General features: G+C 45.6%; 1 protein-coding gene across 1 annotated transcript in view; it reads left to right on the top strand.

The window, feature by feature from the left end:
• Window positions 1-21,880, top strand: part of LOC119383951 (protein D7) — a 44,241-nt gene extending 22,361 nt beyond the window's left edge. The window contains exons 7-10 of the mRNA XM_037652226.2: window positions 2,179-2,224; window positions 4,660-4,776; window positions 12,130-12,230; window positions 21,500-21,880. Coding sequence (XP_037508154.1) covers window positions 2,179-2,224; window positions 4,660-4,776; window positions 12,130-12,227 — 261 coding nt within the window. The 3' untranslated portion in view covers window positions 12,228-12,230; window positions 21,500-21,880. The remainder of the gene's footprint in view (window positions 1-2,178; window positions 2,225-4,659; window positions 4,777-12,129; window positions 12,231-21,499) is intronic.
• The last annotated feature ends 1,613 nt before the right edge of the window (window positions 21,881-23,493 follow it).

The following is a 23,493-nucleotide window of genomic DNA, read 5'->3' as shown; positions in this document are numbered from 1 at the left end:
AAGCCAGTTTTTGGAAAATAAAACAGTATTTTAGTATTTTTATACCCAGTTTTAGTATTTTTTGTGATCTCCTTTGGTACTTTAAGAACTGTGGAGTTGGCAGGCCTGTGTATGCAAGTCTTGTGCAAAATGAGAGCCACAAGTTTCATTTGCATTCCTTTTCACGAGCTGCTGTGGGCATTTCATGACGCTAAGGATGAGAGAGTGCAGTGTCTCGCGCTGTGTCTACCATGTGTGTAAAGTTCAGGTCAGCTATATTCTTGTGAATTTTATTCGTTGAAGTTTTCACTTCAATGAATATTTTCCTCAAACACTGTCAGTTACGTTGTAGCGGTGCTCAACTTTGCATGTCTGTGGTCTCAAAAGTACAGTTGTATCCTGCAATAATGAAATCTGCAGGGAAACAGAAAAACTTTGCTATTGCAAAATGATAAAGTATTTGCGGTAATACGGTATAATACGGGATTGAAGATTAAAAACATTTCGTTCGGGGGGTGGGGGTGCAGGGATGCAACAGCTGCGCCAATTGCGCCAATTTGATACAATTCCTTATTTCTGCGCCAAGCTGAGCCAAAACCGTGAAATTTGTTAAAATTGCGCCACGCTGCGCCAAAATACACGACCAGCTTAAAATTTTTTCTCAGTTGTGCAAATTTGACCGAGAAATGGAGGCCGCGTTTTTCATCTGCAGTGTGGGCATCGTCATCCAATACAGACGCGCGCGCAGACCCTAACCCTAGCCCCCCCGCGAAAGAAAAGAAAAAGTCAGTTTCACCGGAAGGACGAAGCAATGAATGCGACAGCAACAAATTGTGGTGCTATACGAAGTGACGCTGGCAGCAAACTTTTGTATCCGATCTCGCGTAACTCTACAAAACGTTGGTGTAAGAGAATACGGCGTTTCCAGGGAAAGATACTCTTTCTGCACAGTGTCTTCGCATTGAGAGTGCAGCACGTAGCAAGATATACGAGCCGCCCACTGATGGCTGCGGAGATAGCGCGCGCGCCAGCTATCGCGACCGCGCCCTTAGAATCAAAGTTCAAATGTTGCTGCTCGAGCGACAGCCCCCCCCCCCCCCCCCGGCCCCCCTCTCGCGTCTTTTCTTGCTCGTTCAAGACGGGCGGGGCGTTTCCTCTATGCTTTGATGGCAGGCTTCCCGAGCGGAGTGCTATTATCGCATGTGCCCTCCGAGCGACAGAGATGGGCTGGCTCGTTTGATATCTGCTTCAGACGCGTTCGTCGCACGCACTCGCTCGCTTTTACCCATGGTAGAACATACTATGCACAGGGATATGTTATCAGTTTAGACACATGAGATGACGGCACAAACTCGAGAGTGTCCATGTAGTTGCTATCGCAATAGAAAAGGACAGTAGTTCTCAAATTTTCTGATGCTTGTTTTACTGCGTGCAGAACGCTTTTTAAGCCACTTTTGCCGCAGTACACTGGTGTCCTGCAAAGAAGCATACTGAGATTTAGAAGGCTCTATTAGTACTAGCTGTCAGGGACACAGCACATATTGTTCCTTAATTACTTGTTTGTGCACGCGCCATGTAGTTACGAGTACTACAATGATCGTTGATGTCTAAAAAATTATTGGCAATCATTTGGAGCTGCTGTGTATGGCGTATCTGCGGCCTTGAGAAACAAGAGACAAAAGCTTGTGGCAGTTTTCTTTTTCGCTACCCCTACTTGCTCCTGCTTTACTAATCTCCCAAATTTTGAGGCTGCCAGGTTCGCAGGTCTACATTAGCATTTCCAGCGCCTGTCGAATTATTTGACAGGTCCTGCAAATGCTAATGTGACTTAGTCATTGTTCGCACTGTGGGGTGGCTCAACAGTTTTTTTTTAAATAGCAGTGTTCATGTGCACCTTGCACGAATTGGCTGATGTTTAATGATTTTTACGCATTTTTTTTCTGAAAGTAAGCCTTGTTTGTTATACTGTTCAAATATGGGATTTTGGGCTAAGAAATTCAGTTTTTTTGCAACCTGCTCCAAATTTGGATTTTTGTGCTCCAAAAGCAACATTTCGCTGCTCCAAATCCTATTTTGGCTGTTGCACCCCTGGGGGTGGGGGGAAGAGAGTTGTATACCTTGAACATAAACGAATGAGTTGATAATGTCTACCAATCGGGACATTGTTAAGTTTCTTGTTTGTTTCCTTTTTGCGCGTAGGTACTGATGCATCTGAAAGCGATGGAGGCCATGCAGAGGAAGAATGGTAAGTGAATAGACTGTGTAAACTGTAGGGATAAGAAAAACTGGGCTGGGTTAGTTGCCGTTGCTTAAAGAAAATAGTAGGAAATACAAGGCTCTAATAGGGTTGTGCAGGGGTGCACATTTGGCAGGTGCGTTTTGAGTGACTGTCCCAAATGTCACTTGGGTCATTTCAGATTTTTTTCTTTTTCCGTGGAAGTATAATTTTTTTCGCAAGAGAAGTCCTCCCTCAAAATACCTTCGTAAACGATGCTTATCTGTTCTCCGCCAATTTGATGCCATCCCTAACTTTTCAGCACGAGCCCCGAGAAACAACGTAGAAATTCTGAAATATTGCATTCCAGCCTCTGTTTAGATGGTAGTATATATAGGCGATGCTGAACGATGAAAAAGCAATGGTTTGGTGCATGGACACTGTGGCATGTCATCAGCTGTCAGCCGTCCCCTGTGCATTTTTTGTTACAATGATATAGTGTATTGATCAAACAATGCAAGTTCTATTATTATTTGTATTGAATAGATACTTGTTAAAAATTTCCAATTGCATGAGAGGTAGGAGGTAATTGATATTCACCATTTGTGGTGCGTTTTTCTTGCCTTCAAAATAGTAACCGTACTGGTATTATCAAGGCTCGTGCGCATATCATGTTTTCGGTTCAGTGCAACGCTGTAGCGAATGTTAACGACTAATTAGTATGAAATAATTTCAAAGTGAATTTGAATAGCAGGATTTCAATTGTAGGGCGCAAGCTATGAGTAGTAAAATACGTTAGTTTAAAATTTGCCATACTCTGCCACTATCGCTTCGTAGAACTCTCTTCAAATTGGGGAAAATATTAAGGCAGCTTACCAGCATTGGTGCGGAGCTGGGTGGCCTGCCTTGTTTCTCTTTATTTTTCTGTTTATTTTTATTTCTACCTTTCTCTCACTATCTATTTCTATCTTTCTTGATATGCTATGCTCTGCTAGCGTGCCTGGATAGCAGAGTGGTTAAGATGCTCGCCTTGGATCATGGGTACGCGGGTTCGAATCACGCCTCGTGAAGATTTTCTCCTAGAATTTTTCTCCTGTTTATTTCTCTTCTTTCTTTCTGTACCTGTTCCCTCGCCCATACGAGTTATTGCATTCCACACTGGACAAATTAGCGCATGTGTTCTGTGAGCAAAGCAGAAGATGAAGAGGAAGAAGGGGATGAAGAGAGCGCGGGCCGGTTGATGATCGTGATAGTTTTGAGTTCGCTCTGCACGGACTCATGATCGGCAGCTCTGCTATTAAAGGGACACTAAAGACAAATAACAATATGTCAGAGTGAAAGCTCAATGTATGACAATGTCTAAAACGGCAATATTATCAACAGCAGTGCCCTACTTACAGAGAAATTAAGCTAACTGTATCACACGATGAGCACCACGAGTGAGACATTTTCGAAGTGATCCCGATGACGTATGAGAGTCTGCCTACAATAAATCACTAGTAATCAAACTAGCAGCAATAAAAAAAGAACCTTCCGTGCACCAAAAGACGTAATAAAATGCTGTTTGCTCGTTTCCGTTTGATTCATGGAAAAAACCTCCGTGGCGTTGCCATGGGGAACGGTGCGCGTGGTTCAAAGGTCCCGTTTTCGCCGAACTGTGCTTCGTCCAGCGCCCTGCTTCGCTCACGTGGTCGCGTCTCAGTGGTATAGTTTTGGGATCGCGTACTGCCGCGTGTGTTTTGCACGCTTGTGAAAGCCGCTCTGACAGAGTCAGAGCTTCGATGGTCGTTGGTGCTGTGGGTCCCGCTACTAGTGTCGGCGGCTGCGCAGTAAAGGCGGGCAACGTTGGGCACGGCAGCAGTGACGTATAAAAATCTGATTTCAGGCGGGTGATTTGAAGTGCACTAACGCAATGCGGACCACTAAAACGTGATTTTATTTCAAAACAAGCACTTTCTTGACTTAAAAGTAGCACTAGTAGGTTTCTGGACCGCTATTTCAACAATCAACGTCGACTTAATATATTTGCCTTTAGTGTCCCTTTAAAAAAAGTTAGGAATGTAGGTAATTGCTTACCTAACTATGAAGTGTGGCTTTGCAACAGTGCATATTTCCACTGGATGACTCTCACTGCTGTGAAGCAAGACTTTTTATGCAGGTTACGTGCAATAAAGTTAATCTATACGTTATTTTATTTTTCAATAGTTCGAAATTTCGGAAACTTTAAATTCATTTCAAAGCAAATTCGAATACTGTAATATTTGTTTCCGTATTCAAAGAGCACTAATATTTGCACAGGCGTAGTATCATGATGTTGTAAGAATGCTAATTGTTCACTGTTGCCACGGTGTGGGGGGCACCAGTCTTCCCCTTTCGTCTGATCTTCGTGCGCATTGTATGTAGTAGATGCCTTTTGCATTCTTTCTTGTGACGCAAGTGTAATCCCTCTTTCTCTCTCGTGCCAGGTGCAGCGCTTTATGAAGACAGTGACAGTGGTGACGAATCTGACCAGCAGTTCAAGAGCAAAGTGTACCGCATGGGACTGGGCCGCGGTTACGCCTCTGCGGCTGCTGTCAAAGCCAGTGAGTGTGTCTCCTTGCGAGGAGACTATTTATGCATTAAATTTATCCAAATTTGGCAGAGACGTGCGATTTTCTTGGATGACTTCAAAATAAGAATGCTTCAAAAGTTGCAGAGTAGCTGCAGTGATCATAATTGTAGGTGAAAATTGCATTAGATTTTTGTCAGTTCTCAAACTGTCCTGTGCATAGTACTATTGCTTATTTTTCCCTGCCCAGCTGGTCGAAGAAAACAATGTGGAATGCTTCCCATGTGCATTAGCACATAAGCCAAATCTTTGAAAAAAAAAGATTGTTATAGAGACATCCAAAGCAAGCAAGCAAAAATAGTTGTGTTGCATTACTGAATGCCTAAGTACAGTTGAACACGGATATATCGAACTCGAAGGGGATCGCGAATTAGTTCAATAAAAGAAAAATTCGATATAAAGTAATACGGGCCCCGAGACCTTACCAGTGGTGGACGATCACCTGCAATCGGCGCATTGAAGAGTGACAACTAATTCGACACACGCGATGCAACAGAATGGTTTATTTGTGCGAAACAAAATTGCTTTTCTTGGCCTGCTTTTTCATCTTCGAAATGAAGTTGAAGACGCTGGCCTCGATCTTATCGAGGCTGTCCAGGTGCGACAGCCCAGTTCACTCCATGTCAACGCAAAAACGGTGAATCGAGCCGAATGCTGCCGCCACTTCAGCGGCGGAGTACGCTCGTGTAGCCGCCGCCTCGTCCAGACGATCTTCGTCGCCACTTGAGCTGTCGGCCTGGGCATCCTGGGTCCCTGTGACCGCAGCTACAATGTCCTCGTCTGCGGGGCTCGCAACAGCCTGAACATTGCAGTCCGCTTCTTCAAAATCGTCCGCAGACACTTCGGGTGCAACGGCAGCCGGGAAGAGGGACGACAACTCGTGAAATGCATCATCTATGCGCTTGTCGTCGCCGTCTTCACTGGTTTCCGCAAGTTCCGCTGTCACGAAGCCTGCCTTCCGGAAGCAGTTGACCACTGTGTCAGTCTTCACGTCTCGCCAGGCGCCCGTCACCATTTGAATGGCACCAAGCAGGTCAACCTTCAGCCCACCTTGAAGGACTTGATGATGCCCTGGTCGAGCAGTTGCAGCTTCGCTGTCGTGTTGGCCAGCAGGAACTTTAGCTCGATGTTTTTGAGCTCGCAGGGGAGCACGCACGCAAAAGAGGAATGCGGTGGTATGCGACAACTCACGGAAGTGAACTCCGCCAACAAAGTGCTTGCGATCAGTCGCGATGGTGGCGATGGCTACCCGGGCACCCGGGCTACCTGTGAGGGCAGCAGCGATGTATGAAAGGCGCGAGCTGTGGTTGGCTGAGCAAATACGAAAGGCGCGGGCTGTGGTTGCCTGATCAGACTTCTTCGTGAGGAAATGCCAAAGCCAGCAGCACCAAAGAAAGGCATCCTACCTGTTCCTGTCTCTTTTTTCTTGGCTCAGTTTCTTCTGCTTTCTTTGGGGCTGCTGGCATTTCCTCACGAAGAAGTATGTACCAACTTGCCCCAACAAGCCACCCTAATGCCTGATCAAAACTCACAAAACAGCAGCAACAAAAAAAAAAGAAAGAAAAGGCGAAAGGAGGAGGCCGCCGGCTCCTTCGTTCCTGCTCTCCGAGCCGACGGTAACGTGGAGAGCGTATGAGAAAGAAAGGGAAAAAAAAGAAGGAAAAAAGCCGTTCCACAAGTTGGAGAACGCACCCAGCAAGAGTACAGTCTGAGCACTCTCGCCCTCACGTTTTTCAAGCATTTTGGGTGTCAACTGAGGCGCGGTGCCGCGAAGGTCGCAGGGCTCAGCGAGTGCCAAAGCGCGCCTTCCAGCTCGCACGGCGTTCGATATAGCTGATGGCGGGTAAAAATACCGTTTGATATAGACATGCGAATTTCTATACTTTTACAAAGGGTTTTCAAGGGGATAATTTACGAATTCGATATAGCTGAAAATTCGATATACAGTAAAACCTCGTTAATTCGAAGGCCTCGGGACCGAGAAAAATATCCCAATTAAGCGGGATTCCCAATTATCCGAAACAACGCGAAATCAAAGAAATCAGCCAGAAAACGTGATGTACGGAAGTCACACCTTTATTGTGGCAAGTCAGCCTACTTGGAGAAAAATTCCTCCATGCGTGACTGACGCGTTCGGTAGTTCCCAGCACTGAAAGTCATATTTTCCAACCTGTCAATGAGGCACAGCATCTCAGCCTCGCCGCCGTTGCACTCGACGAAGCTGCGCACAACACTCAAGGCATCGATGACATCCGCCAAAGGGGGTGCTCGGGAGGGCTCGTCATCGCTGTCAACATTAGAGGCCGAATCGGTCGATCTCGCAGCTATCTCGCTGTCGATGTCGGCGTAACACGTCTGCACTGTGCACTCGACATTTGCGTACTCGGAGAATCCGATTGGAGTGCACTCCTCGTCCACGTGCAAAGCCTCATATCGAGCGCAGAGAGTCTCCCCTTCTTCATCAAACGGGCAAGTGACAGCAGTGACAGCAAACTCAGCGGAGGTTGCCTCTTCTTTCACAAAACCGGCGTGCTCAAAACACCGTCGAATAACGGTGGCCTCCACCTGCCTCCATGCGTGAACAATGAGGCAAATACCACCGAGGAGGTCAATGTTATACTCCTTTCCGTTGTCATAGCAAAGGAGCATTCGCTTCAACAGATTGTAGCGATATATTTTCCTGGTATGGTGTATGACGCCCTGGTCCATCGGCTGCGATAGCGACGTCGTGTTCGGGGGTAGAAAGACCAGCCTGATTGCCTGCAGGTTCTGAATGTCGCCGTGAGCTGGGCAATTATCGACGACGAACAAAACGCTGCGCCCTGCGGCCGCAAACTTGCGGTCAAGGTGCCGCACGTATTCTTCAAAGAGTGCAGCCGTCATCCAAGCTTTCTTGTTGTTTTTATAGATCAGGTCATCCTTGGATGGTAGTCGTGCATTTTTGAAACAACGAGGCTTTTCTGTCTTCCCAATAACAAGCAGTGGCAGCTTGTGCTCACCGCACATGCTTGCACCAAACAAAACAGTGATTCTATCTTTGTTCTGTTTCCGCCCCTTAATGTCTGCCTCCTTCAAAGCGAACGTCTTCGTAGGCAACATTTTGTAGAACAGAGCAGCTTCATCAAGGTTGTAAACTTCTGCTGCTTCGTACTTGGCGAGTAGTGGAGCCAAGGTGTGCTGCTTCCAGCCGTCGACAACAGACTGATCCGTGCTGCCACTCTCGCCACAAACAGTCACAAATGTCAGGTTGTTGCGCTCCTTAAATCGGCAAAACCATCCATTGCTGCATTTAAACTCAGAATGTCCAAGTTGCAGCGCCAGCTGGTTGGCCTTCTCACGCAATATGGTCCCATTCACAGGAAGGTGTGCTGCGTTGGCTTTCTGCAGCCAGTCGATCAGAGCTGCTTCAACGTCGGCGTACGTAGGCGGGCGTACTCGTGTACGCTTTGACGAGTGCGTCTTGCTGTAAGCATAGAGAATTTTCTCCTTATTCTTGATGATGTTGCACAGTGTTGACAGAGGCACGTGGTGCTTTTCGGCGAGAGCCGTTTTCGACGCCGTCGACTTGCTGGCCTCTTCAATTAAGCACACCTTTTCGTGCAGGGACAAGCTCTTGTACTTCGGCATCTTCCTTCCAAGCACACCTCAATCAACTAATTCACAGGGAAGACACTCAAGCGGAGACAGGAGACAAATGGAGCAGTCGCATCGAATCGCACAATGCTCGCCAGCCGACATCCAAATGGCACAAAGACTCCACAAAACATTCACTTCGCTAGAGTGGCTAACATCGCTGTTGAGATGATGATGATCATGATCGCAACCGCACGCATCGCCGCCTGGCAATTGCTAAAACACGGCGTCTACGACGTATTTCCGGTAAAAAAAAACATGGCCTTCGAGATCCGTACATCAAAAAAAAAAATGCATGTTTTAGTTACAGCCTCCGAGATTCGCAACACCCTTTGCATATCTTGGAAGTCGCGGCCAAGTGTGCCAATTAACTGGGAAGTCGCAGACTGGCCGCACCAATTATCCGGTTAAATTTACATGTAAAAATTTGGGACCACGCAAATAATACAAATTATCCGGGATTCCCAATTAACCGAGTACAAATTACCGAGTATGTGGGTTCGATATATCCGTGTTTGACTGTACTGACATAGTATTAATAAGAACTAACAGACAGTAATGACAAGGAAAGTATAGGGGGTGTTATTTGTAGTAATTAGGATATAAATGTGAAGAAAGTAAAGTGGACGAAAAGATAACTTGCCGCCGGCAGGGACCGAACCTGCGACCTTCGAATAACACGGCCAATGCTCTACCACTGAGCTATGGCGGTGGTCATCCTGTCGTCCACTTTGTGGGGTATATACGTGCATTAAAACCTAGGAGTGTTAGTCAGCGCTGATCGCAGCCATGGCGGCGAGTGTGGAACACTCTTTTTCTGCCTGTTGGCGTCACGTAGCACATGATCTTTTTACGAACGGGCAGCTGACCAATAATCCCTCGCATACTACTTGAAGGCATCAAGTCTGCCGGAACGAGATCCTTGCTATGAATGAAGGAAAGAAGGTGACTTTTTAAGGGCTCATTTTTGTTTGTTAGACACAACATTAAAGAGAACTAACAGACAATAATGCCAAGGAAAGTATAGGTGGTGTTACTTGTAGTAATTAGAATATAAATGTGAAGAAAGTAACGTGGACGAAACGATAACTTGCCACCGGCAGGGATCACATGCAGTACTGACATGCAACAAACACAATCTTTAATCTTAATTTGTTGAAGAATGACAGAGTGATGAAGGAAGGACACCGCCCAAAAAATTGGTAACTGAAAAAAATGATCCTAAAGTATAGTCTGTCAAGTTTGCTTGAAAAGTTTGTGGAAATGCTCCGCATTCACTTTCATAACAAGTGACTTGTTTTCTTATGATGTTGATGTGTCTAGCCATTTTGGTTTTGCCATCACTGTCCAGTGATACGAAGCATGGCTCCGTGTGCACCTGTGTTGTATCACCGGTGGTTTGTTCACATCTACAAGGTGCTACAAGGTGGTACAAGGTCGTGTGTCCTAGGAGTTGCGACGTGATGTTCTCAGTTGTGCAGTGTGGGGGCACAAACGCACAATATTCCTAGCTATAGTTTTGAACAGCCTGTAAGCAATAGGTTTCTTTGGGGTCTAAGAAGTACACTCTCAATGCGCGCTTAGTTGTGCAGTCCAAGATTCCAATCTGTGAAGTGTTTAACTACGATGTGCTTGGCAATCTGAGACACACAGCAGTGGAGGGATTGGTTACCGTTTTTGCAAGTACAGTCACCAACCGTTATTTGGATGCTGCAAATTCGGACATACTCGTTTATTCGGACACCTTCACCGCACTGCCACTCGTCCCATTGAAGTAACATAAACTCGTGACTGAAAATTCGGACTTCCCACAGTGCGCCGTTCGATTTTTCGTACTCTGGCTGGCTGATCGAGTGCGACGTTGAACACTGTGACGAGCTGTCGGCAATGTTTACAATATTTTTGCTAGGTTGCCAGCAGTGAAATGTTGCACTGGCTCTAGCTGGAGATTGTGCCAGTGTCAAAATCCACGCAGAAATTACAGATCTCGAAGGCTGTTTGTTGGCTACATGTAACGGTTGCCTTTTGGCTTTAGCCAGTGAAGTATCCATTGAATGGCTACCACGACCAAACAGCAGGCCAAGCTATGCCAAGATCAGAATCAGCTCGGTGTGGCGTTTGAGGTGACTAATAACGCGTACGAGTATGAAGTGGATCCTAGCTCTGACAAAGAGAGTACAACAGCACGAGCGCTGGAACATCAACTAGCCAAACGTCGTTCCCTTTTGGCTTTGAGGGTTCCTGTGGCTAGGCCTGATCTGCGTCCCGAGCTTTGTGTCTCTCTCCCTTGCTTGTTGCTTGGCGTGCAAGGCCCAATCTACTGAAATTGCTTTGATGCCGCCCGTTCCATGTGCACCGTCAGAGCTAAAGAAACGTGGCAACTACAAGGCCCTGACGATGGCAAGAAAAGCAGAGATTATTCGCCAGGTGGAAGGCAGTGACTCATCGCAGAATTGGGTGATGAGATCGTCCGTCAGCTACTCCAACCAGCGCATGTGGACAGTGACTGCCGTGACGACGCACCTCCCACACCACAGCCATCAAATGCGGATTTAGCGTAGGCCGTTGCAGTGCTCTTGCCGACCCACAAGGGTGGCCAAATATTGGCCTAATACAGGCAGACTTGGTCGCACGAAAGTGTGCATGTGTACAGACTCTCATTGACAAGCTTTTTTCCGGCTGCTGGGCAAATAAAGGTGCTTTTTTTCTGGTGAAGCCTTTTTTCATACTCCCGATTATTGGGACTTTTTGGCGATTCCCACAGAGGTCCGAATAAATGGTCGGCGACTGTAGCACGTTGTGCTATTGAATCTGGTGATAGAGCTTTTTAACCATCGAGGATTTCCACTTATGGCTGCCAAAGTGATATGCAGTTGATATTGTCAATTGATGATAGCAGCATGTGTGTGCAAGCATCAGACTATGTAGGACTCGTTTTGACAGCTGTGAGCTCACAAGGGCACACTTTCCCGTTGTTTCTCAGTGCTACATTTGACTCAAAGGAGTAGGAAGGGCAGGCAGGTGCGTGCTATCCTCTGCACTATTGGGCTGCCTCGGTGGTTACGGTGCTTGGCTATTGACCAGAAAGTTGTGGGTTCAGTCCCAGCCATGGCATTTGCATGTCAGTGGAGGTGAAATGCAAGACTTTAAACTTTGCTATCTATTGTAAGCAGAGCCAGCTTCTCTGCCCATGGGATTTGAACAATACCGTTCAAAATTAACATGCACCTAGTTTCATTTGGGAAGACGTGACATTTTGACAGAAGCAATAAACTTGAAAGTAGAGCAACCTTATTGTAATGAGGATTTAATGATGCATTTCGGTTACGGTTTCTAAGGGTGTAGTTGGGTTTTTTTGTTTATTTTTTTGCTAAACGTGTGAAATTTACTGCATATGTAGCTTTCATTTATAATTTCTTTGCTCACATCACTATTGACAGTACAGTTGTACCTCGGTACAACATGGGTGTCACTAATGATTGAATAGTACGAGGAAAATCTTTTTTTTTTATATGTATACAAGGCGAAATGTTAGTTTTTGTCTCCAATGCGAAGTTATTGTAGCTAGGTTTGACTAAAATGTTTTTTCGACTGCATTGTACTTTGGCTTCACAGGATCATTTGTAAGCACGGCGAGGCAGGAACAGAAAGGGAAGCAAGATGTAATGCACTTTTATGTTTCCATTTGTCGCAGGAGCTGAGCAAAAGAGCGAGGAAGACTCTGAAGCTGAAATACGAGCAAGGATGAGGCTTATGGGACTTGGACGTGGCAAACCTCTCCCACGCAATTAGGTGGTGAGTAGACAGGTGTTATTTATTTGTTTGTTTGTTTATTTATTCACTTATTTGAGTACCCTAAGGGCCTGCTGGGTATTATGTAGGGGTGCTGCATACAGAATAAGAGTAAGCACAATGACACACGTATGTATAGGTGTGCAACAAATATTAGTACAGTCGATCCCGGATATATCGAACTCGAAGGGGATCGCGAAATAGTTCGATATATCGATAATTCGAAATACGAAATATGCGTATTTAAGGCTTTAATTAAAGCACTGCAGGCCTCGACACAGTTTTCTGAAATCGTAAAAAGCGCGAACATGACGATTCGCTCACATATAGGCGAGAACTTCTTTTGCAAGATAGCGCACTTTATTTCGCATGAAAAAACTCCGTCAACTTGTCTTGTTTCTTGCGCGCCGTGAATTCATCAAGTCATCGTCAATATTATATAAGCTTTCCAAATAAGTAAATTCAGCACCTTCCGCCACAACAGCGGTGATCGACGCTGAACGGTGATGCGAGCTCTGTAGCGCGGTAAAGGGTTTAGCGGTGGCAGCGGCGGCTGGCATCTTCAAACCGCACGGGTCCATTTCCGCAGCACCGGCAACGTCAGCTATGATCTCGGCATCGATGCAGTCAGAAACAGCTACGTCGTTATCTGCACCGATAAAGTCACTCGCTGTGCTCCCGTCCGATACGGAGCCAGGAGATGCTAAGTCACAATTCACTCACGCACCGTACGCCGTAGTCGGCGGTCATGACGCACCCGAAGTTGTCGCCCGGCACCAAGGCCCGTAAGGAAACAGTGCACGACGGTGCTTTACTTGATGTCGTTTCATGCGCCGGTCATCATTTTTATCGCTTCGAGCGGGACAATGTTTAGTTCGACTCCTGAATGACGATTTATCAAGAACAAAGCGCAAAGTACACACAGTACACATTCTGCAAGAGACAACGCTGCACCGCTGCACGAAGAAACATTTGTCCACCGTCGACATGTTGGCGATACCGATGGCACTTGTGGCTTTGCAAAAGGCAGCCGCTACTTTCACAAAAAATGCGAAAAAAAGCGTAGCCTCTGAGATCGGCGTTTTAAAACCAAAAACACAAAAAATACGTCGCAACGTTGCGGATCTCGAAGGCCATGCTTTGCGGGCCCGCATGCCATTGTGCGCGAAGAGACAAGGAAGGGAATGCAAACATTACAACAAGACTGCGAAGTCGCTTCGAATTCTCATTTTGGTGCCCTCGGCAATCAGCCTCTTTGAAAAACACTAGCCCATGCGTTAAAACCTGCGGACCGCGCGTCAAATATACCGGTGAACTGACAAGCGCAACGCAACGAACTAGAGCAACGCAATTTCGTCACGTGCACGCAATGAGGGATTGGAACTTACAAGAACGCGGCCGAAAAATGATGAATAGTTGTTAGGAAAAATGCACTTTCTGGGCTTCGGCATGGGGCAGTGTTCGATATAGCGGATGTTTCGCTGTGCGGGAGTTCGATATACGTGCACACCAGCCCCATACTTTTGCATGGGAAATTGAAGGGGATTTCTCAACTGTTCGATATAGCCAATAATTCGATATATCCGAGTTCGATATATCCGGGATCGACTGTATAAGAAACTGTCTTGTCACCTGCACAGCGGGAAGCCTTTCACAGTTCTTGCATTACTCTCGTAAAGCAGTTATTTATTCTACTTCCTGCCATGTTGGTCGTGGCCAGTTTTGGATCATGTGTGTGCTTGGCTGTAAAACACTCGGCTGCTAGTGAACATGCACCCTATATAGACCTGCTCTGTCTGATGGAGACAAAACAGGACGTGGCTCCAATTGCCAAAGCTGACTGAGACCATCACAGATGAGATGTGTGGGTTTGCTTTTAAGTGACATACAGAAAAGCAGCTTGTTGCGAGTGTGACTTCAACCCACAAAGCTTGCGTTTTGCATGCAATGCCTTTCCATTTGATCTATAACAGCCCCCGCACATTCTGTGTTTTTGTACTTATGTATGTGTAACCCTGGTAGTGTTTGCCAGTTCCTCTTTTGAAAATGGCATCTGGAGTATGTGAAAGATTGAGTGCCAAAATTTGTAGACACATCCTTCATTTCAGACAGAAACCAGCGAAAAATAATGAATGTAATGCATGTTTCACAAATTGCCACATCTAGCGGCCGGGCCATGAACTAGAGGAGGCGAAGTTTTTAACGCCACCGTAAAAGGTCGAGCCAACAATGCCAGCTGTTGCCGGCGTCTTTCAAGTGCACTTCAAATCACCCGCCTCAAAAAGCAGTGTTTATCACGTCACTGCTGCCGTGCCCAACATTACCTGCCTTTTACTGCGCAGCGGCATGCGTCATTCGGGCATCCGGCAACGTCACATGCATGCGGCATTTTGCCGAACTTTCTCTCAGAGTGACTTTCACGAGCGCGCAAAACACACGCGGCAGTACGCGATACCGAAACTACCACTGAGATGCGACCCCGTGAGCGAAGCAGGGTGCCGGGCGAAGCGCAGTTCGGCGAAAACTGAACTTTCAAACCACGCGCGCCGTTACCCATGGCAACGCCGAAGAGGTTCTTTTTTCCATGAATCAAACAGAAACGAACAAGCAGCATTTTATTACGTCTCTTGATGCACAGAAGGTCCTTCTTTTATTGCAGCTAGTTTGATTGCGAGTGATTAATTTGTAGTCTAACTCTCTCACGTCATCGGGATCATTTCCAAAATGTGCCGTTCGTGGCGCTCATCGTGTGATACATTTAGCTTAATTTATCGGTAAGTAGGGCACTGCTGTTGATAATATTGCTATTTTAGACGTCATACATTGAGCTTTCATCTGACATAAATTATTATTTGCCTTTAGTGTCCCTTTAAGTTTTGCCTACGCTGCTGCAGTGACTCCCATCCAAGGCTTTCCTTTGCACTGGTCACGCTACAGTGGCGGGTATAATTGGCATGAATAAATCTCACAGCTAAATTTTGAATTCTTTCAATCCTTTGAATGTCCACCTGCTGCCAAGGGTGCCAAACACAAGCATATTCAAGTATTGGTCTAACATTGGCTATATACAAGAGCTCTTTTGCGGCAATAGGCAAATTTCTTGCATTTCTTCTAATAAAACCTAGAACACTTGAAGCCTTGCACGTGACATACTGGATATGGCGAGGCGAGGATAATTCTGCAGTAAAATAAACACCATGATACTTATGGTCGAATACTTTCGCCAGTTTTTCTGCATTAATGGTGTAACTAAAGTCATTACAGCATTTATTTCTAGTGGAAGCATAAGTCTTTATTTTTGAGTGGACTTTTATGAAACTTTCTCAGCTATGCTTATTTATGTGCTGATTTCAGGTATGAAATTTTTTTTCTGCTACAACATGCAGTTTTTAAAATATCTATCATTTCATGTGTTTTATTGGGAGGCAGATCTTTTTCTAAACCGTAGAAGCTACAAAGTAACTCAGCCTGTCACAGTAATCTGGAATTAAAGCTACATGCAAAACAAAAGTGGATAAGTCAATTTTAACAAAAGATATGGTAGGTTGAACTCTGGCGAGTGAAATCCCAGCTGGCATAGACTCCCTCCATATGTTTCCATTAGTCGACTCCCACTACAACTAACACTGCTACAGTGAAATTTCTACCAGAATGAAGAATCTTTGATTCCCTTTCGGCCGCTCATAAGAAACGACGCGAAAAATGTCTTGTCACAACGAATAATTTTCCTGGGCACTTCCACTTCAGTGAAGCTTTCATGAGTGCCACCATGTAAGGAAAAGGCGCTAGCCTAGCATTACTGCGAAATTGCACTGTCAACTCGACGATTTCTAATTGGCTCATGACTTCCTGAGCAGTGCGGCTGCGTCACTGTCTTCACCTGAGACATCTTTTCCGCTACCGCAGGCACGTCCTGGTAGATTTTTCACCACCCGGCAGTTTTTTTCACCACCACTACATTTTTCACCAGGATCTGTCATTTGGTGACAGATTCTCCATCCACCACAATGCAGCATGCGGGGTTTTGATGCGCATGCGAGCCGTGGTAAAATCATTCAGGAGCTTGCTCCTGCCATGTTTCTGACATTGCGCTCAAAACGTCACTAGTCCTGCTATCACTGGATGTCAAGCACAGCGTTCTGAAGCCACATGCGTGGCCAGTACGCACCTAGTCAGAAAAACTGCATTCTGCCACAACGGCAGTCATTTAGAATAATTTGCATTTTCTTTCTTCGCACTATCCATTTTGTTCATAACCCATGGCTAATTTTTGCTTTGTGCGCATTTCAGTGTTCTCGGTAATAACTTTCAGTTGCAAGTCAGCGCTCATCCGTGTCTTTGTCCATGTTACCGTTACCATAGTCCCTCAATAGCTTTTCTGGTCACGAAACTGCCGCCTCAGTTTAATATAGAGCTAGCGGCGGCCGCTAGGGGCGCCGCAGTAAAAGAAAGGCCACCCAGCGGAGCAGCCGCCGTAGGCTACGCTTGTATTTTTTTTGTCTGGTACGTCGCGGCCGAAAGCCACGCCTTTTTTAGAGAATATTTACATTGTATTTTGTCGTAGCAATTATAAGAACTAAACTTGGAGCTTTTGAGGCGCATACAAAAAGTAAACAATCTCAAATTCAGCTGGCGGCCCATTGTGCCAGCAGTCGATGCGAATGGACCTTTTGTTACTGCGAAATTTGTCTCTATATAGTTGGCCAAGACGCCTAAAAAAAAACTTTGGCGTTACTGTGATGCGCTGTACAGAGAATGAGACAGGGGCGTTTAAATGCATGACAACCTGAGCTCAAGGTCGTGCACTGTCATTTCCCGAATTTCCGATTGCACGCGTATTGTACCAGCAGTGGTTACGGACCAATCATACGTAACAGAAAATATTCTAGGACGTGAGCTTGCATTTGTCGGTAATCTTTTTGGAACAGATACATCGGCAGATCATAGCCGTCAGTGAAGCGCTTGCTTAACGGGAACTGTTGTCGTTTGCAGGCCTCGAAAGCTCTGCTAGTTTTCGTGCGTATCACTTGTGCGACACAGTTTTCTAACGTTATTTTTGTTGTTAAGGGGGGACATGGTGTGTGGAGGTATTTTCTGTATCTTATGTCCAAACCTGATGAAATTAAATATACTTGTTTGGTTTTTCATGCTGATTTCAAATATACAACAATTTTTCTTGTAAGCAAACTGGTTTACGAGATACACAAAGCTGCCTCTCTATTGTTTCCGGAGACAATAGGAGAAAAGCCATTCAACAGAAAGTGAATATTATCAGATAGCTAGATACTACTATATGCAATAAGTGCAACGCTGCAAACAGTTTTCAGATCAGATCATAACTAGTCATTCTACAGATGATCGAAATTCAATGTTTGTACCATGACTACCGTAAAGAAAAAACAAAATCAATTTTTAAAAATCTATGAGCAGAAAATTAGAATTCTGCTCTCAGCACTTTGTGATACACAGCTTGGGCTTTATGTTAAAAAAGTAATTACAGCTCTAGCTGTTCTAGATCATGAGATATGACTCCGACAAGCTAAATAAATGACCCAAAAACATTTAACGTTCAGCTCGTACTCGTTGCACAGATCTAAACTGCAGATGAAATACTGATCTTATAAGACTTCTCTTAGGCTTTACATGCGAAATAATAGCTGTAGATGTCAATAATATAATTTAAAAAACACTTTTTTCTTTGACGATTTTTTGGTCTCCACAAGCCATGTCCCCCCTTAATATTTCTAATGAAAACCGCATAGATTAATTCGTGCCCCTCACTTCGCATTGCGCTTCTTAATCTACCTCTTGCGAGCACGGTGACGAGGATTGACGCATGTTTGCATTCAGTGCCGTACTTCCTTGACGAACAATTGAACGCTTATTAGAATCGTAATCGCGATCTTTCTTTGAAGGAAATGAAGCCGTACAAATGCTTATGAGAAATAACGGATAATTTTCGCCTTCACGCAGAACTGGGGTATAGTGTAGAGCGCAGAAGACATCTTAAAGGAGTATTGACACAGAAATCTTGCATCGTGTTTTTCCTGTTGTTGTTGTTGTTGTTGTTACAATAAGTAGCTAATGGCCCGTTTGTCACGGCTGGAAACCCCCCTTGCACACAATGGCTCTCGAGGTCGTTTCAGCGGTTTCAATGGCGCTCAAACTGTCCGCAGTCGCGACTTTCTATTCGCAAAGTAGGCTGGCAGGCCATGGAACGCACGAGAAATGGCGTTAGGCCTGAGGCGCGCCTTGTCTCTCGGCGACGGCACGGCGTCGCCATTTATCGTGAAATAGTCCACATGGATGACGTCCGATGAATCAAAGTGCCTCGCGCACACACGCACATGCTTCGAATCGATGCTGAAGTTGTTCGTTTTTTGCCGCGTTATGGCTCACTTCCAGTTCTCGAACTGCACGAACACTTGCCATGGGAAAATAGCGATACCTTTTCAGTAGTGTCCTTGTGTAGCCGAAACAGCACCTCGGTACACAGTACCTAAACGGCATCGTCACGCGAACGTTCAGCTTCAACTGCACAATACCTGAACTTGGCCCTTATCCAAAAAGCAATCACAAATACAGAGTACACGTGCATACTTTCAGCTCGCGCCGGCCGCATCTGCGGTCTCTGCGGGATCAACCTGGAGAAGGGTGGCCTCTAAGCGACGGTGGCGTCGCGGTGCGGCAGTTTTCCGCGCCATATCAAGCTTCCCCATAGCGTGACGGAGAAGTTCCGTGACCAGAAAAAGTATTGAAGGACTATGCCGTTACACTGTACGCCTTATGTTACCTGAGGCATGAAACAGACTGAAGTCATGGGTTCACATGCTGCTGGTAGAAAGTTCTTTTTCCATCTGCTTTTGTTTCTCTATATTCCTTAATTACCTCACTTCAATTAAAGCTTACAAATAACACTGTTTCGTTGACTTTATATGGAGTTGTCTAAACAAAAGTGATCGCTCCATTGATTTCCCCTTCAGAGTTTCCGTAATGGCAGTATGCCAGTTCTGTAACGCCGTAGCATAGACAGATCATCTGACAAAGTGCCTACCTTGGATGGATGGATGCTATGAGCGTCCCCTTTACAACGGGGCGGTGACATGTCTGTCACCAGGCTCGAAGAAAACAAAAAAAGAAAAGCTTCCTCGTTTCATGTTGGCCTATTACCTTATCTACATTGATTAAATCTGTTATTATACCAAAAAAATATAAATTCACGGTCCATCTCTCGGCCTCTTAAGGCAGAATGACGTTATTTTTCCCCATTATTTATTTTGGTACTTTATCTCTACTTTTCTGCCACCAATACTCTAACCGTCTTTTACTTATTTCTATCGCGGACGTGTTCAGCTTTCCATTGTTGTCCCTAAAACCCAAGTCTTCCTGTAGACTCGTGCCCACACGTATACCAGGGTGAATATCGCCACATTCAATCAGTACATGTTCCATCGTTTCCTTTGTTCCCCCGCAGCATGTACATTGTTCTTCGTTACTGAATCTCGCTTTATAACTACGCGTTCTAAGGCAGCCCGACCTTGCTTCAAACAGTAAAGCGCTTCCCCTTGAATTATCATAAAACCTTTCCCTCCTTATTTCGTTTTTTCCCTTTCGGTAGTTGCTCAGAGCCGGCTTCTTTTCCATCGCTGCCATCCAATAAGTCCTCTCTGCCTCTCTGACCTTCCGCTTAATGCTCCTTGTTGCCATATCGCCTGCACTGCTAGCCGTATATTTATTAGTGAGCCTCCTAGTTCTTTGCCAAGCAAGCGCCCCCACCCGAGCATGTGCACCCCTCCCTTTTTCGGGAGATCTGAAATAGGTGCCAGTGACCAAGCAAGCGCCCCCCCCCCCCCTCCCACTCCTCACCTGCGGCCACTTTTTTTTTCAAGACGAGCATCGCTTGCGTAAAAAGAACCAGAAGAATGAGTACACTGAATGCATATACAGTAAAACCTCGGTGATACGAATCTCACAGGGCTAAAAAAATATTCGTATCATCCGAAATTCGTATCACCAGAAAACATGGGAAATTAGTATGCGACAAAAGAAAGTTGGCATACGTTTTGATTTAGTGTTTGTCAGGGTCGCAGCGACGTCGTAAACAGCTCTGAATGATTGCCAGTAAAGGTTTTACACGTCAGCAATCATACTTGTACTCGTAAATATACGGTGCATGCGCGCGTGTGTAATTAATGAACCAGATGTGTTGTGCCCCGTGACCGCTAGTAGCCCCTTCCTAATTTTACTACGCTTTTCTGCATGACAAGAGTACTATGGCGGAAGTGATTAGAGAAGCGCTTTGCACATGATAGAGGCCAAGCTCCCGCTTCGTCTCTTGGGGTATTCGTCCACCTTTAATGGGACTTCCTGACGGACCCGCAGTCTTGTTTCATAGAACGTCTGATTGCGGGGACATAGCTTGCATCGACATGGCAGGCACGTGTTAACACAGTACAAAGACGCTGCTGCCTCGAGCACAGGAGCACGAGTCAACGCGTCGAAAAAAAGAAAGCGCGACGTCAACGTCATCTGTAACCTAAACGCGAAGGCGCCTAAAGGCCTCCAAGATTCGCGTGCACTATCGGAGGCAACGACGTACCGTTGATGGTCGTGCAGCGCGCGTGACTGCCGGGTCTTCCGCGACAGCGCGGGCAGCACCTGTTCGTACCTGCGCGGTAGCGTACGTTCGTATATCAAACGTCGCGGGGTGCAAATCGGTTCGCAACAATCGTACTCCAATACATTGCAGGCTAATGGGCCTTGGCCGGGACCACGGAAAAATTCGTATCACCCCGAAATTCGTAGGAGCCGTGATCGTATCACCGAGGTTTTACTGTATAATGTTGTTAATGAAATTCTATTGTCATGTGGCCGGTCGTATATTGGTCAAACCGGTCGCTGCTTCAATCGTTTAAAAGTGACGAGGGGGAATAAAAACAGTAAATAAAGCATTTCATTCTAAACATGGATGGGCATTTTAGTTTTAGCGGCTCTTCTGCCGCCATCTTGAATTTCGGTCCGGGACGGAGCAAGCGCCACCCCTCCAAGTCTGGTTGGATTATCCTTCACCGAAGGGGGGGCGCTTGCTTGGCATTTTACGGTATATTATTTGATGTTAATATGCATAAGCAGCTTTCATAGATCAATTTTGGATATGATATGGTTAGGTAGATGACATGGCTGTGATGCGATGGGGGTCGAATAGTTAAGGATGATATGCTAGGTTGACATGCTTCCTCAGTGTTAATTCTGCCATGTGGTTTATTCCTCAGGTTTCAAGATGGCAGCGACTGTGCCTGGCACTCTGGACAGGCGATGGGAGCTGTGCTTTATTGAGCAGACAACATGCACTGGAGTACCATATGGAAGTTTTTTAACAAGCAACATCGTTTGAAAGGATAAGCATCTGACTAAATCATCGCATAGCATATTTTTAGTAGTCACTGCAAGAAAAATCTGCCGAAGGTGTAATAGCACATCCACAAGCAGCCACCAGCTGTAGTGATTTACGCATGGCGTATGCCACATTGATCATGTTGTTCATTCATAGTTCATCTTTCAAAGCCTCGTGTTGTCCCTCATCGATGTTCTTTTCATTTGTGATGTGGCCAAGTCATAAGTGCCTAATAAAGAGTTTGTCATTATGCAATTCAGAAAATTTATACGGAACATGCTAAAAAAAGCGTGCTCAGATATGAGATCACGTGACCTGCTGTGTCTACCTGTGTGCGCATGTGTTGCTTCGTTTTAGCATTGTTGGAACTTAGCTTGCCACTGTAGATGTGGAGGCATTTAACTGATGCAAATGAATGGTTATTCACCATTTTTTAGGAATCCATGTGAATGCTGTGCTATTTTGCAGCGGGAAAGAGACTAAGAGTACGGCAGCTTCTCAAATGCCCAGAGAAGTCAGGCAGGAAAATGCCAATCTTACGAGTAGGGACTGCTTTTGCAGCTGGAATTTTCATTACGTGGCTAGGTCATTGCTGAAATTGGCAGTTAAAGATGGCTTCAGAAAGATTCTAGATTGTGAAAGTGCGTAGTACTTGCTGGTGCAAAACAATTGTTCACTTGTAGTTAATGCATCATAGCATTTGTTGCTTTTGCCACATAAAACCCAACCTAACTAGCGTAAGAAGTCTCAAGGCACAAAAGATCAGGCACACAGAGCTTGGTCTGTCTGTGTGCCTCTTCAAAAGGTCCCGCCGGAAAGTTGTGCTGCTGCTCATCATTGCCTGGGGAAATTTCTTTACTGAACTATATTGGCTGTTATTTGAGTTCAGATGTCTGTGGCACTCTCTAGAATAACTCTGGGCAACTCTTGGGGCGCATGGGCTCATTGAGGAAGCTGCAGTACCTACACTACACAGTAGAAGTAGCGACACATGACTGGTCTGCATATTTTTCCTGTACTTCTTTTTCACCTGTCCTGTCTGCGCTGTTTTGCCATAATATTATAACTAAATATTTGCCAATGGCATGGCAGGGCAGAAGAGTGTGCAGCCTAGTTAGGTGAAGCTTTTGCAATTGCATGGCGACACCAGCTTTATGCTGCATCAGCTTGATCGATGGATACTAGATGAACCCTGCCTGCACATCTTGTAGCGATTTCTTTCAGCTCTGTATGAAATAATGCGACCAAGGTGTTTTGCTTGCGATACACGGCAAGTGCGAAATGCAGAGGAAGCTAGTGAGTGCTGGCACATGTGGTTTGGGAGGCTATTTACCCGCAGTCTCCTCCATCGCTGATGGAAATAAAGAAGTTATTATTATTATTATTATTATTATTATATGCATAGTGTTGTATAGTGGGCTCGGTGCAAAATAAGCCAGAGACTTGGGCACCTCACTTGCACTTTTCTCCCACTACCTTTGAGAGAGCAATATTGGCAGAGAATATTCGTTTAGCCGCTCGGCTTTAGCATTTTCTGTGCACTGCACGCACTCTCGGATGTGGTGATCATACATTAGGCCAATACTATCTTTCGATCAAATTGTCCTAGGTATGCCATCTCCAATTTTTTTTTTTGCCACACGTGCTGGTCAGCTGGACCTTCCAGGTTGTTGCTGCTCCTGAGCCCCAGCTGGCTCTTTGTGCTCCTTGGTTGGTCTTGTTTAAGTTCACCTACATGGAGTGAACTTTTCTGCAAACTTTCAGCAGCGAGCGCTGATGTGGAGACGGGTTGCATGCCTTTGTCTTGCCGCGCGCGCATGCAGTGAAAAACAGGAGGCCGCCACCACCGCGATTTCAGTTTCTCGGAGACTA

The sequence above is a fragment of the Rhipicephalus sanguineus genome, chromosome 2, assembly GCF_013339695.2.
Source record: "Rhipicephalus sanguineus isolate Rsan-2018 chromosome 2, BIME_Rsan_1.4, whole genome shotgun sequence".
Lineage (NCBI taxonomy): Eukaryota > Metazoa > Arthropoda > Arachnida > Ixodida > Ixodidae > Rhipicephalus > Rhipicephalus sanguineus.
The sequence above is the reverse complement of the archived record's forward strand: the minus strand, read 5'-3'. Positions and strand labels throughout refer to the sequence as shown.